Below are 14,402 nucleotides of genomic sequence, written 5' to 3'. Positions count from 1 at the left end.
TTTATATTTAATTCTTAAGAAATGCTTTTTTTACAACTATTTACAACTACAACTATCTTTTTTACAAAGTATCTTTTATATAAATTAGTTTGCAAAACAAAGTGACGAAATGTAATTGCGCCTTTTTGATTTAAATGCGAAGTGTGATTGGTTCAACTTTATAAGACTGGACATGCCTTTGATTTCGACGACACGTGCTTACGGGGTCCTAGACACCCTAGGAAATCAGGTCGGTATCTAAAGAGCGCCACATCTATATAAATCAGTGGCACAGTCACGATGGTCACGATCCTCTGAGAACAAATGCATGTCTAATGTCCAGTCTTCTACTATTTGTAGTCAATGGTATAAGACTGTATTTATAAACACATGAAATTTGTAAAGAAAAATGATCGAAACAGAAAATATTGAAGATCAAAATGGATTACGTCCAGATGGTAGACGAGCATTAGAATTAAGACAAATTCGTGTAAAAATGGGAGTTTTTGGTCAAGCTGATGGAAGTGCTTATATCGAACAGGGTAACACCAAAATTTTGGTTACAGTATATGGACCGCATCAGGTTAATGATTTATTATCTATTATATTTTTAATAATATATGGGAAATAAAGTTTATAATTATAAATTCTGATATATATATATAGCCACGAGGTTCTACAGGAAGGAATACCGGAAAAGTTACTAAAGGCATAGTAAATTGTCAATATAGTATGGCAGTATTCAGTTTATCTTCTGGAGAACGTAAACGAAAACCACGTGGTGATAGAAAATCCCAAGAAAAATCACTTCAATTAAAACATGCCATGGAAGCAATAATACATTTAGAATTATATCCACGTTCACAAATAGATATTTATGTAGAAGTATTACAAGTTGATGGAAGTGAATACTGTGCATCTATAAATGCAGCTACACTTGCTTTGATTGATGCTGGAATTCCTATTAAGGTAAAATATGGTAATCTAAAGTAAATTTTTAATCATTTTCATTCAAAGAATATTTTTAGAATTAAATTTGTTGTTTCTTTTTTTACAGAATTATGCTATAGGTTGTACTGTAACATTAACTAATTCTTCATCTTTAGAAAATGAAGATAGTTCATTAGGAACAGGAGTATTAGATGCAAATTATATAGAAGAATGTGCTCCTGGTGTTACATTATCTGTTATTGCTTTACCCCATAGTGATGGTGTATCAAGGGATGGCTTAATAGTAGTAGCACAAGGAGCAGGACAAAGGTTGCATTTATCACATTTTGAATCTTTAAAAGATCGTGTGTTATATGGATGTCAGGATATAAAAACTATTTTAGATCAAGCAGTTAGACATTATTTAACAGAGCAGTCTCTCCCTTCTCTTTTTCATGCCACACTAGATTAGAAATATTGGTAAAAATTGAACACTAAAGTATCCTAAAATAATATACTTCAATTTTTTTTTTTAATAAAGATATACAAAACTTATTAAAATATCTTTCATTATATAACTTAACTATATTTTTTTATATAAATAGTTCTCTTGTTCGATATCTTGTCTTTGTTACTTTTTAAGTTTTAAACTTTAGCTCCAGGGTACCTTTCCATAATCATACCTACACCCTGTAATTTATATACTTGTTAAAATATTTAATGCAACTTAAACAAAAAATACTTTTACAATTCTTTTACCTGACCACCAGCTGCACAAGCTGCAATTAATCCGAATTGTTGATCTTCTCTAATGAGTCGGTTAGCGGTATGAGTAGCTAACCGGACTCCAGTTGCTGCAAATGGATGACCAATTGACAAAGACCCACCCCAGGCATTCCACTTAGTAAGATCTGGTATTCCTACTTTTGTAGACCTGCCTAAATAATTTTGTGCGAACGTATCAGAATCTAATGCTTTTAAATTGGCTAAAATTTGTCCAGCAAAAGCTTCATGTATTTCCCATACTCCAATATCCTTTACATTTAATTTAGCTTTTTGTAATACCTGCAATTTATGGAAACATGTATATTAAGATTTAAAATAATTAAAACTAATTAAAAACTAAATAAATTAAATTCACACATAACAATTTTATAACCTTTGGTATAGCATATGACGGTCCCAAAAGTAACTGGTCAACAGGATCTTGAGAAACATAAGTAAAATTTTTTAAGTATGCCTTTGGAGTAAGGCCAAGCTGAAGAGCTTTCTCTTCTGTCATTATTAAAGCTGCTGATGCTCCATCAGTTAAGAAAGAAGCATTAGCAGCAGTTACACTTCCGTATGGCTTAACAAATGCTGGTTTTAACTTTCCTAGTTGTTCTAATGTAGAAACGCGAATGCCATTATCCTTATCAACAACTTCAGTTATATTTGGTACTAGAAGAAATATTAAAAATCATCAGTATCGTGTCTTCGCTCGATTTTATGTATCTTTACCTTTATAAGGGACTACATCTGTAAGATACCCTTGTTGCTGTGCTTTTGCAGCTAAAGTGTGTGAACGTAAAGCATATTCATCCTGCTCTCTTCTTGATACTCCAAATGCTGCTGCTAATCTATCACCACTATGCCCCATTGTTTCATTACTAGAAAATTCTGCTACAGCAGGTAACTGTAATTATTAAAATATAGTCAAATGTTATGTATAAATACATATTTACAGGAATTAATTTTGATATAAAAAGAAACATACATCTGGTATAAAATGACTTGGTCTAATACCAGCAAGAAGTGCTAATTTCTGTTTAACTGATTTTGCTTTATTGGCTTGCAACATCAAAGATCTCATACCCCTACTGTGTCTAATTGGTATATCTGACATAAATTCTACTCCACCTGCAACAACTACATCATATACACCCAAAGCAATCAAGCCCATACCAGTTGTAAGAGCTTGATTACTACTGATGCATGCCATAGTTACTGTATGTGCAGGAGTATGATCACTATATCCTGCACCCAAAGCTGCTTCTCTAGCAATATTTGAAGTTCTTACTTCTTGCATCACTGTACCATAAACAATATATTCAACAATTTCTCTGGGAAATTTAATTTTTTTTTGCAGAGCCCTTATAATAAAAGATATAAAAGATTAGATTATATATTTTAAATGACAAGAAGAAAATGCAGATATTTAAATTAACTTACACTAGTGAATCTCTAGCAAGGTCATATGCCATTAACTGTTTATAACTTGTACCAGCTTGTAAAAATGGTGTTCTAACACCATCAATGAATACAATATTTTTAGAACCATTATTACTTTTAGTGGCATATGATTTATTTATTATTCTCCAGCAATTTATAGGAGATCCTAATACAAAAAATATACATTAGTACCTACATATAAAATAAATAATACTTTTGATAATACATATATGTTTATTACATTTATTATATTATATAAACAATTTTTATAACAATTGTTCAATTATTTTCTAATTATAGTTTAATCTACAGTTTTTGATTCTGTACTTTGCTCCCATACTTACAAATACATATTAAATTGACATTACTTTAAGTTCCTATATAATATTTATAGTAATTACAAAATAATTTAGCATACCATACTTAGCAAGTCCTTGCTTCATTATAAGACTATTTTGAATACAAAATATCATTTTTATGCTGAATCTGGATTTTTAGATTTCAAACAATTTAGTTTTGCTTTTAATGTCAGTATTTTCCTACCAGTATAAAGATACCCGCAAAAAACGTACGGTGCCCGTGACTCGTGACGTGCACTTTGATTTATACTTTAGCCGAGTTCTCAATATTTTTAACCTTTTGTGAACCATAACCAAACTGTTGCTACATGAAAACATTCTTAATTCTTAAGTGCGGGAAAACTGTCAGATTTTCCCGCGTATAAGCTTGTGTATATGAATAGTTTCTATTGCTGTGTAATAAACAGTGATTTCATGTAGTTTCAGAATGAATCTAGTGCATTCTATTGTAGAACGTGAAAAAGGATGCGGTAATTTATATTTAATTGGTTTTAACTATTTGTAACTGATTAAAAATTGAAAAAAATTATAAGTATTAAAGGACAGGTTATATGTAACTTTAACTTCATAGTTAATGTCATGTTTAAGATGATATTTACACGTTTCACTTGCAATGTTAGCTGTTAAACATGAAATATAAGTTTTGCAAAAGCAAAATACTTTTCTTTTTCAGCATCAATACGTGATTATGATATTGCTTTATACCGTTTAAAATGCTATCAAGATGACGTTTACCGTGGTATAACACCAAATACAAACGCGCTTGATTTTAATCCAGAACCACCAGTTTTTGCTTGTCGATTTTGTACTACAGAAGGATACGAACAAATAATTGCTTTAGCAAATGAGGATGGAAAGATTGCTCTACAAGATATAAGCATTAAAAAAGGGTCAAATCAACCATTGGAAGGAACACAGGTATTATTACAAAATGTTTAAACAATACTAATTAAAAATGTTATCATTAATTCGTGATAATCTTCAAACAGAAACATCTAAATTATTTTCAGGCACATTGTAATGCAATATTTGATGTTGCTTGGATGCCAGGAGAATTAAAATTGGTCACAGCTTCTGGTGATCATACTGCAAGATTATGGGATGTATCTGGATCTGAAATAAAACAAATTGATTATTTTCATGCTCATACAAGAAGTGTTAAGACTGCAGTGTTTCGTTATCAAGACAAAGGTATATTTTAATATTTTATATATTTAATCAGTTATATGTTTAGTAAATATTTAAAACTATTTTTGAAAATGAAATGTTTTAGCTGTATTTGCAACAGGAGCAAGAGATGGTTCTATCATGATATGGGATATTAGAGCCAATCATTATGAACGCCCCAAACCAGATAATTGTATTTCCAATGCACATAATACTGGCACTATAGGTAATGTAAGACAGCGTAGGGTAATTAGTCAGGTATCTAGATCACAAAGTATTACTGGTTTGGCATTTCAAAATGATTTTACTTTACTTTCTTGTGCTGCTGGAGATGGGTAAGTTTATTATTATAAATGAAATTAATCACATGAAGTAACAATGTTAAGAAACATTATTGTTACAGTTTGATAAAGGTGTGGGATTTACGTAAAAATTACACTGTTCATAAAAAAGAGCCTTTGGCTAAATATACAATGAACTATACTGGACATAGTGCAAGAAATGGATTTTCATCACTATTAATATGTCCTGCTAGGATTACATTATATGCAAGTTGTATGGATAACGTTATATATGCATATAATATATCATCTTATAATCCTAAACCAAGTAAGTATAACTATAAAAAAGTAATCTTATTTATACTAAATATTAATAGTATATTTATTATTTTTTATTTATTAGTGGCAGAATTTTATGGGCACCAAAACTGTACATATTATGTTAAAACGTGTTTAAGTCCTGATGGACGTTATATTGCTAGTGGTTCCAGTGATGAACTTGCATACATTTGGCGTACAAATAAACCAGGAACACCAATTGTGCAACTGTCTGGACATACTGAAGAAGTTACATGCATTGCATGGTGTAACATTGGAGAAAGCAAAGTATTAATCAACATCATTAAACGTTATCTTTGACTATTTAATATATATATATATATTATCTAATACTAATTTCTTTGAAAATATTACAGATCGTAACATGTTCGGATGATTCGTGTCATAGAATTTGGAGAGTTGGTTATGAACATAAAATAGAAAATGAAGAGATTGAAATATGTGGTCATGCAGAAGCTATTGTTAACAAAAATCCTTTAGAAAATTTAAAGTTAGAAACTACACCAACTGTTACTCGACGATGGGTTGCATCTCAAGAATGTACTCCTGGATCCGATACCACACCAAGTACGTAACTACATATTCATAAAAATGTCATTTTAAATTCGTTATTTTAAACATCATTATGGTTCTCTATTAGATGCTACTCCTGGGCCTAGTTCATCAGATACTCAAATTGGCGATTATCACGGTTCATATACTGTTAGTAATTCGATGAAAAGAAATTATTCCCAAATAGCAACTGGTGGATCATGGACGGATGGGAAATTTAAATCCATTTTGTCACCTATAAAAGAGAATTTTGAATTTGTTGCCAAACGAGCTCATTTAGAAAATCGTGGCGCACGAAGGTTATTTAGTCCTGGTAATGATATTAATCCATTAAGTAAAAGCCATAAACCTGATGAACCAAGTACAAGTTCATCTGGTATAGAAATTAAAAATAATGAAATTTACTTTTCGCCGACATCAAATCTTCCAAATTTTGTAATTGATGGTACAGCGCCGCATTTACTTCAACTTTCTCCAGAAAAGTATAAAGAAAATATCGACTGGTTAACACGAATACGAAAAGAAAAATTTGAGCAGAAAACGAGAAAAACAGTGTCAGAAAAGTTAGCTAGCCCTAATTCTCATATTACATCAACTAAAAGAACTGGTAGATCACGATCAACAGAACCACAGAAAGTATCTAAAGTATCTAAAAGCCCAGTTCCTTCTTTGTTACATTTTTTTAAAATTACTGGAAAGGACTGTGAAACAAATGTATATTGCGATAGTAGTAAAGTAGTATCTTCTACAAAATCTTGAAAGTAATTTTAAATTTTGCCGTTCATCAGACTGTATTTTAATTATTTAAAGTTTTATATACATATTTTATTAGAAATTGATTCTATGAAGTAATAGAATCGTATTCAAAATGTTAATTAATGAGTGTGATTAAAACTTCAGCGCGCTTTCTATTGATTATTATGTGGTACCTTACATAACAGTTAAAGTTATAGAATTTAAAACGTAAGATAAGTGACATTTACTACAAAAGTATTACAAAACATGTAAAAATGGATTATATACTCAAAAGTGTCATGTACTGTTAGTAGTAGCATAGGATATCTTTTATACAAAATAAATTATTTTTATAATATATATTAAACAAAAATTTTCTTATTTAATTTATCGATACTAAATTTTTAATTTAGTATCATAAAAGATGGAGAATTAAAGTATGAAAGTGCAAAATATGCAGTAACTAATTTTTTAATTTTATTTGTATTATATATATTTACTATTAACTATTTAATTCAGAACAAAATACTTTCACCGCTCGAGAAACTAAGTTAATGTTAATTGGTTTGAGTTCATATTCATCATTATCAATGTGTAATGTACATTCTTTGTCCACCTATAAACAAATTGATCTATATATATATATATATATATAAAATTAATATCAAGATAAAATTGTTGAGATCATAAAAAATTTACCCTTTGTGGAATTAGTTCAATGTTCTTTGCCTCTACAATTTGTTCACATGCTAATTTATTACTGTTTTCTTGTTTCCATCCTTGGGTCATAAATGAAAGATAATTAATATTCTTTGGACCTGCAACATTAAAAATATTTCACGATAATATAATATTTAAATATTTATTAAATATAACATTTGTTTTTAATTACCTATTTCTATTTTTAAAGATGATGGTGATGCAACCTGTAGCTTATTTATATTAGATGCTTCTATATGCAATTCGCTCGTTGAAACAGATAGTTCATGAAAAATGCCACAATTTTCATTTATTACCTTACTATAGTCAATAGTATCTAAAAAAGAGAATGCTAGAGGTGATTTGTTGGTTTTAATATTTATATTAAATTTTTAATTTATTTAAACATACCTTCTGTGATAGGATTTCTTGGAACAAAAACATGCCACCATCTTTTATTCATGTTACTAGGTACATTTAAAAAATTCTTTTGACTACAACGAGAGCAACCTTCACATGGGGGTGTATATTTTATTATTGCATTGCAGTAATGATTTAAATTCATTTTATAACCATTCAATATGTAAGTTACATATCTGTTAAATTTAATAAATACACATAGAAATTAGAAGCTATATTAGAGAATTTATAAACAGGGTACATACTTTTTTAAAGGTCCCCAATACCAATACTTTTTAGTTAAAGCATGTGCATCTTGCCAAGCACCCCATTCGATTGCTCCCATAGCATAGATTGGTTTTACTGGTTCTTCAGGATTATGCTTCAATCATGAAACAATGGATATAAGGTTTACAATTCAGTAAATTAATGAAAATTTATTACATATAGTTAAAACATACTTCAATAGGTTCAATTTCAATAATATCCATCATTTTATATTTCTCACTTATAATTGCTATTGTTGCTTCTAATATCTGTTTCACGTCAGTCAAATGATCATATTCATGATATAAGGATTTTGCAATTTTGCTTGTTTGTCCTAATGGCAGAATACCAATAGGACATTGTTTAACTGAATTAAGATTAGCATTATATTTTCTGACTAATCCTGTCAAAACATCAGACAAAGTACCATCTCCTCCTGCCACAATGATGGCATCTGTAGGTGTATCTAAATCCATAATAAGCTTTCTGGCTGCATTTTCTGATTCAGTTTGTAATATGGTCACAGCTATTCCAGCTAAGTGTAAAAGAGGCTCACAATAATCTTTAAATAATTTTTTAGCTTTCCTATAGGTAACAACAATTATTGTTAATAATCAAATTATTATTTAATTTCATATTTATAAATCAAATATGAGCACACCCTTTTTTAGCAACTGGATTCAAAATAACAGTCACATGTCGAGGCTTTAAATTTGTTGGAAGTGAGTTATCACCATATTGTGATATACTCTTACAATATTCTCTCATTAATTGTTTCGTGCTAAAAATAAGAATATTTCCATTAAAAAATTGTAATTAAATACAATAAAACTAATGTTTTTCAATTTATATTTATTTGTATCTCAAGTATAATACAAATGTTTATGTTTAAAGTAATATCTTACTCATATACATCTTTACTATATGAAACTCCATATGTTAAAAGTGCAGCTCCTACAAGAGATTTCTTCCAGTTATTCCTAATAGTTCGACAAAAAGTCAATACTTTGGCCATTATTTTAACACCTTAAACTTTTAACAAAATAACCTCTATAAATCTGTAGTCCTCATATCATATACCTATTAACACTTTTATTGAAAATCCTTAAAAGATCATAAAGGTATCAAGAACACTGATGCTAGCAAAAATAATGTTTAAATGCTTTTCATTATAATACTTTATACAGAAAATTAACTTTGTTATAACCTCGACACCTCCTATATTTATCAATAATTCATACAACATAATGTTTCAAAGTACGATTTAGGAAACTTATCATTCTTATAGGAATATAATCATTTTTTAATTTTCTTAACTTTTTTTAATTATGCGGTGTTAGTACAATATAACAGTTGTATTTTACTATATAAACTGATTGGAGAGACATGTTTAATATTCCACGTGCTTCAGACTGCTTCAGATAATGTACATACATACATATCCATTTCAATTTTAATGTAATGAATTATATATAGATTAATAATAATTCTTCCATATTATATGTATGTATGTATGTATTTCTACATATATTTATAAATATCTTTATATATCAGTTAAATCAAATTAACAAATTTAACATAATAAATACTGCTTTATTATGCATATAAATAATAGAATGACTTATGATTTCATTTAGTAAAATATTTGAATTTTATAAATCATTATAAAATTGATGAAAAAATATTGTATCAAATAATTTTATACGGCAGTTACTCCATCTATATGTTTAAATTACGAAAACCGTAGTATTGGATCAGTCAATTATATTGTGAACTACCTACCACCTTCGTTATTTTTTTGTAGATAAACTACGTTGACAATAAGATACTTTCATACGTATCAGCCATTTTATCAGGTAATTTCATTTAAAAAAAGAAATGAACAATAAATTTATGTAACGTGTAAACGTATATATACACACGTTTGATTCGTGCTTTTTATAAATCTGTAATATTAATATGTTTTTGAAGATGACAGATGAGTGCAATCATCGTTTTGATTCTGTCACTTGTCCATGATCATGTATAGTAACTGTATTTCATAAAACGCATTTTATACATAAGATTACGTTTACGTTAAGATTTCATAAATGTTACGTACTTTCTGTATCCTTATGTATGTACTATAAAGTATATATTTTACAGTGATTGCGTATAATTACCTTAAACCAGAATAGCTTTGATTATGTGGGTTAAATTTTTGATTTTACATTTATCAATATTTTGTTTGTATTTTGCAATGTCTTGTATATAAATATTATTAAAAATTCTTAAAACAGTTTGTAAGCTTGAATGTATATTGAAAATGTTTGAAGATTTGTTTATATTTAAAATACTAAATTTCAATCATATTCTTATTTAATCTCCTTTAGGATTATTTATTCTTGTCTGTATTTCTATTTGTAGTATGTAAATGAATATTTTCAATATTTTTACAGGTAAAATTAACATAAATTATAGGTGTTATGAAAAGTATGAAAAAAACATTTATAAAATTGAACATAGTGTTTTGGTGATAATAAAAGATGGATGTTAAGGACTATCACAAGGTGTGTGAGGAAGTATATGATACTGAACCTTCTACATCTAAAGAGGATACTGTAAACAGTTTACAAAATATCGCGTTAGAAGAAATGAACAATATCTCAAAAGGTAATGATGTTGATATAAATGAGCTAAAAATGGAAGTTGAAACATTAGAAGCAGTAGATCAAACTCAAGCTGAAAGTAAAGTAATTCAAGAAGTTATTGAACCTTCTATTGATGATAAATGTGATGTTAATACAAAAGATATATTTGGACCAACTGAAGATAAAGAAACAATTAGAGAAACATCCTTTTCTATTGTAAATTCAAATGTTTCATCAGAACCAACAACCTCACAGGACAATACTCCTTCTTCCTCAAATGACATTGAATCAAGCGGTTCACCTTCTAATGATCAAAATAAAATTAAACGAAGTATTTCCAAAGGTATTATAACAATTTCTTTTGTCACTTAAAATTATTTGGTTGTACATGTACTATTATTAATTTTGATTTATAGGTCAAGTAAATGGTGATAGTGGCATTTCAATGGAAAAATCTGGTAATAGTTCTGATGAAGATTCAAGTAAGCGGCAAAAGTTGAATGAAACCGTATCTAGTAAATCAAAATCTGACGATGAAAATGTAGATAATGTACCAAAGTTTCATAAGTTAAAGTCCAAAGTAAAAAAACGTAATTATCGCAGTAAGAGACCTCCAGCAGGAGAAAATGCAGATAGTTGCAATGAAGGAAGTACTGAAGATGTTGAAATGAGACAAGGTAACTTATTAATGAAAAATACGTAATATTTAAAGAATTCCATTGTGACATTGTATTCAAACATAGAAACAGAGGAAAGCACAACATCTAGAGGAGTAGAAAATCGTGAACGGGGATTGGAAACAAATAGTGATGGTCCAGATGTTGAAGATGCAGGTATGTATTACTAAATGCATATTATTTTATCAATTTAATTTGTACTTCATATTTTTACTTTTCAAGATGGAAATGATTCAAATGAATGGACAACAGCCAGTGAAGAAGAGTTAGAAGAAGCAGAAGAAGATATTCCTGCTTGTTTAAAGAAAGAAAAGCCAAAGCCAAACTGGTTTGTAGTGCCAGAAATTATTCACCGTGAAATGGGCAACAATCCATTATTTCAACGTCGATATTATGGTTCCTTGCATGTCGTAGAACGTTTAGAACTTGCATATAAACTCGAAGAACATCAGGTACTTATCATATTGTACATTTTTAATTTCAGCGATTGGAGTATTAAATTTTATTTTATTTTTTAAGGGCTGTGTTAATGCTTTAAATTTTAATCAAAGAGGAAATTTACTAGCTAGTGGTTCAGATGATTTGGCTGTAGTAATATGGGACTGGGCAAAAGGGAAAAAGCATCATTCTTTTGATAGCGGTCATAGAAGTAACATGTTTCAGGTATGCAAAAGAGGTATATTAGTATAGGTTTGCTCAAGTTTGTAATCCTAATTCTACAGTTTACGATTTTTAGGCAAAATGGTTACCATTTCATGTAGAATATTTAATGGCTACGTGTGCTCGTGATGGACAAGTACGTTTATTAGATGTTAGACGCGGTACATCACGAAGAATAGCAATGCACCACGCGCCTACTCATAAACTTGCAGTTCATCCAGATGCACCTCATGTTATAATTTCTGTTGGTGAAGATGCTAAAGTGTTATCTATAGATATTAGAGAAGAAAAACCAACAAAGTATGTTGTTTAATCAGTACTTTTTACTTGATTTCAATTTTTCTATAATACATGGAAATGGTTTTGTCGTATAGATTGCTAGCGGTGAAAGATGGGTCTTCTGATGTGCAATTGTACAGTGTTCATTCAAACCCGCTTAATAGTAATGAATTTTGTGTTGGTGGTCGGTCTCAAGTGGTTAGAATATATGATCGACGAAAAGTGTCTGCACCGTTACATAAATTATGTCCTGATCATTTGGTATGTTTTTGTATTGTACAGGATTAAAAGTAAGATTATTTATCACATTATCATTTAAACTCAATTTTGCTCAAATTGTAGGCTGGGAATAAACATGCACACGTAACTTGCGCTGTATATAATTATAATGGAACCGAAGTTCTTGCATCTTATAACGACGAAGACATATATCTGTTTGATACAGTGATGCCTCAAACTGGAGATTTTGCTCATCGATACCAAGGTCATAGAAATAACGCCACGGGTATGTAGTGCATTCATTAAATGTATTGTTGATTACTTTTTCCTAATATACTATTTTATATACCACATAGTGAAAGGTGTAAACTTTTTCGGACCAAAAAGTGAATTTGTTATATCTGGATCGGATTGTGGATACATATTTATCTGGGACAAGAATACTGAAGCCATAGTAAATTGGATGCCCGGTGATGAACAAGGAGTGGTATGCAGTTGGATTAAATTAATTCAGAAAACATGTAATTTAAACATTATACAAATTATAAAAACATTTTGCTATGTAGGTAAACTGTTTGGAACCTCATCCACATATTCCTATCCTTGCAACAAGTGGACTTGATTTTGATGTGAAAATATGGGTGCCTTCTTGTGAACATCCTCCAAACTTAACAAAGCTAGCAAGTGTATGTATATTTTAGAATTAAGATTTCATTTAAGAAACATATATATATTTTTATATATATTTTTAGTGTGTTAAATCCAATGCGATTAATAGAGCAGAAGATACTGCTAATGAATCTGATGCATTTGATGGTCAGATGCTTTGGATATTGCTAAGAACCATCCGTCATGCAGAAAGAATAAGAGTATGTATTAAATGATAAGCTTATATTAATAAATAACGTACAATATTTTATTTGTAGCATTTTATTTAAGATGTTGATACTTTGTTCTAGAATCACAGTGCACGTAGAGGTTCTAGTGATCGAAATCGGAATGTGGCGGATGATGATGATGAGGATGATAATGTTGATGATTCTTCGGATGACAACGATTCTTCCGATCATAGTGATAGTCAGTCAGAGGGAGATGGAATTAGAACATTACAGTGCCCTCCATCATAGAGGTATTTAAACGGATTGTTTCAAGTTTCATAAATTAAAATTTACACGATGTCTTCAATAAATGTTACTAAATATTGACAATTATAGGGAAGATACATAAAAGAATGTAAAAGTTCCATAATCCCCTCTCAATTTATCTTTTTCTACCAGTTTAATAGTTTGTGCTTATTAATGATAGAAACAGTGTACGACTATTTAATACAATAATCATAAGAGTAAGTGTGCATTAAATATGTATAAAAGTTATTGTTACGAATATGTACAGTATTAGGTGATAATAACAAATAATACAGTTCTATTTCTAAAAGCAATGTGTAATTGAGATTTCTTTTTATTCTTTAAAAATTGCAAAATTTAATAGCAGTACCTGTGTTTTTTATTTGTTAATAGTTTTCGATGTTTCAAAGTATTAATGAATTGTTTCGTGATTTGATAAAGATGAATAAAATACTCGAAATAAAATGTTAAAATTTTCATTTAAAAAGTTATTAAAATACTTGTTTGTTATATGTTATAAACATAAATATCAATACAATATGTACAGTATTAAGTAGACTTCCTTACGGAAAATAGCGTTAGAGGGAAAGTAAGAATTCTCAAAAGTTTGATTTTGACGATATTGATGTTAAAAATAATTCAGAAAAAATCATATAATTTTTATTTATTAAATATTATAAAATTTAAGAAATATGAATAGTAAACCAAATATCAAATGAAATTTTGAACCCGTGAAAGTCTGGGGGGCAGCTCGGTATTTCGCCATTTTCTCTGAGGAAACCTACTGCGCTCGATACTGCATTACGTATAAGTAATTAGGCATATGAATAATGCAATTGATCTTAAAAAGATGCCAAACTGAATACCAAAATATAATATATAATATAACTAGATA

The 14,402-nt window shown here is 29.2% G+C and overlaps 4 protein-coding genes across 5 annotated transcripts; 2 read left to right on the top strand and 2 right to left on the bottom strand.

Annotated features, from left to right (window-relative positions):
- Window positions 1-211: 211 nt before the first annotated feature.
- On the top strand, window positions 212-1,527 carry Ski6 (exosome complex component Ski6). The gene is made up of 4 exons (XM_034318976.2): window positions 212-229; window positions 340-562; window positions 646-948; window positions 1,037-1,527. Exons 2-4 carry the CDS (start codon window positions 389-391, stop codon window positions 1,379-1,381), a joined length of 822 nt encoding a protein of 273 aa, XP_034174867.1. The 5' UTR covers window positions 212-229; window positions 340-388; the 3' UTR covers window positions 1,382-1,527.
- Window positions 1,410-3,718, bottom strand: Mtpbeta (mitochondrial trifunctional protein beta subunit). Its single transcript, XM_034318972.2, has 7 exons — window positions 3,539-3,718; window positions 3,121-3,286; window positions 2,666-3,041; window positions 2,410-2,584; window positions 2,069-2,349; window positions 1,669-1,974; window positions 1,410-1,599 (listed from the first exon to the last, which is right to left on the bottom strand). Exons 1-7 carry the CDS (start codon window positions 3,591-3,593, stop codon window positions 1,555-1,557), a joined length of 1,404 nt encoding a protein of 467 aa, XP_034174863.1. The 5' UTR covers window positions 3,594-3,718; the 3' UTR covers window positions 1,410-1,554.
- Window positions 3,719-3,797: 79 nt separating this feature from the next.
- On the top strand, window positions 3,798-14,353 carry l(2)dtl (WD40 domain-containing protein denticleless). Its single transcript, XM_076688595.1, is given in 18 exon segments — window positions 3,798-3,949; window positions 4,153-4,397; window positions 4,490-4,670; window positions 4,753-4,981; window positions 5,050-5,255; window positions 5,331-5,533; window positions 5,623-5,833; window positions 5,907-6,574; window positions 10,444-10,891; window positions 10,965-11,225; window positions 11,292-11,677; window positions 11,745-11,888; window positions 11,962-12,185; window positions 12,260-12,425; window positions 12,507-12,669; window positions 12,740-12,870; window positions 12,950-13,252; window positions 13,343-14,353. Coding segments are annotated over 18 exon segments (4,380 nt in total). The 5' UTR covers window positions 3,798-3,906; the 3' UTR covers window positions 13,511-14,353.
- Mulk (acylglycerol kinase-like protein Mulk) lies at window positions 7,006-9,408 on the bottom strand. Of its 2 annotated transcripts, none has more exons than XM_034318973.2 (8): window positions 8,824-9,405; window positions 8,580-8,699; window positions 8,113-8,503; window positions 7,918-8,033; window positions 7,664-7,848; window positions 7,446-7,589; window positions 7,253-7,371; window positions 7,006-7,169 (listed from the first exon to the last, which is right to left on the bottom strand). In XM_034318973.2, exons 1-8 carry the CDS (start codon window positions 8,931-8,933, stop codon window positions 7,056-7,058), a joined length of 1,299 nt encoding a protein of 432 aa, XP_034174864.2. In that variant the 5' UTR covers window positions 8,934-9,405; the 3' UTR covers window positions 7,006-7,055. The 2 variants fall into 2 exon arrangements, with proteins under 2 accessions (XP_034174864.2, XP_034174865.2); XM_034318974.2 differs by having other exon boundaries at window positions 7,010-7,185; window positions 8,824-9,408.
- Window positions 14,354-14,402: the final 49 nt, after the last annotated feature.

Source organism: Osmia lignaria, chromosome 6 (assembly GCF_051020975.1).
Source record: "Osmia lignaria lignaria isolate PbOS001 chromosome 6, iyOsmLign1, whole genome shotgun sequence".
NCBI lineage: Eukaryota > Metazoa > Arthropoda > Insecta > Hymenoptera > Megachilidae > Osmia > Osmia lignaria.
This window is presented reverse-complemented; position numbering and strand designations above follow the sequence as displayed.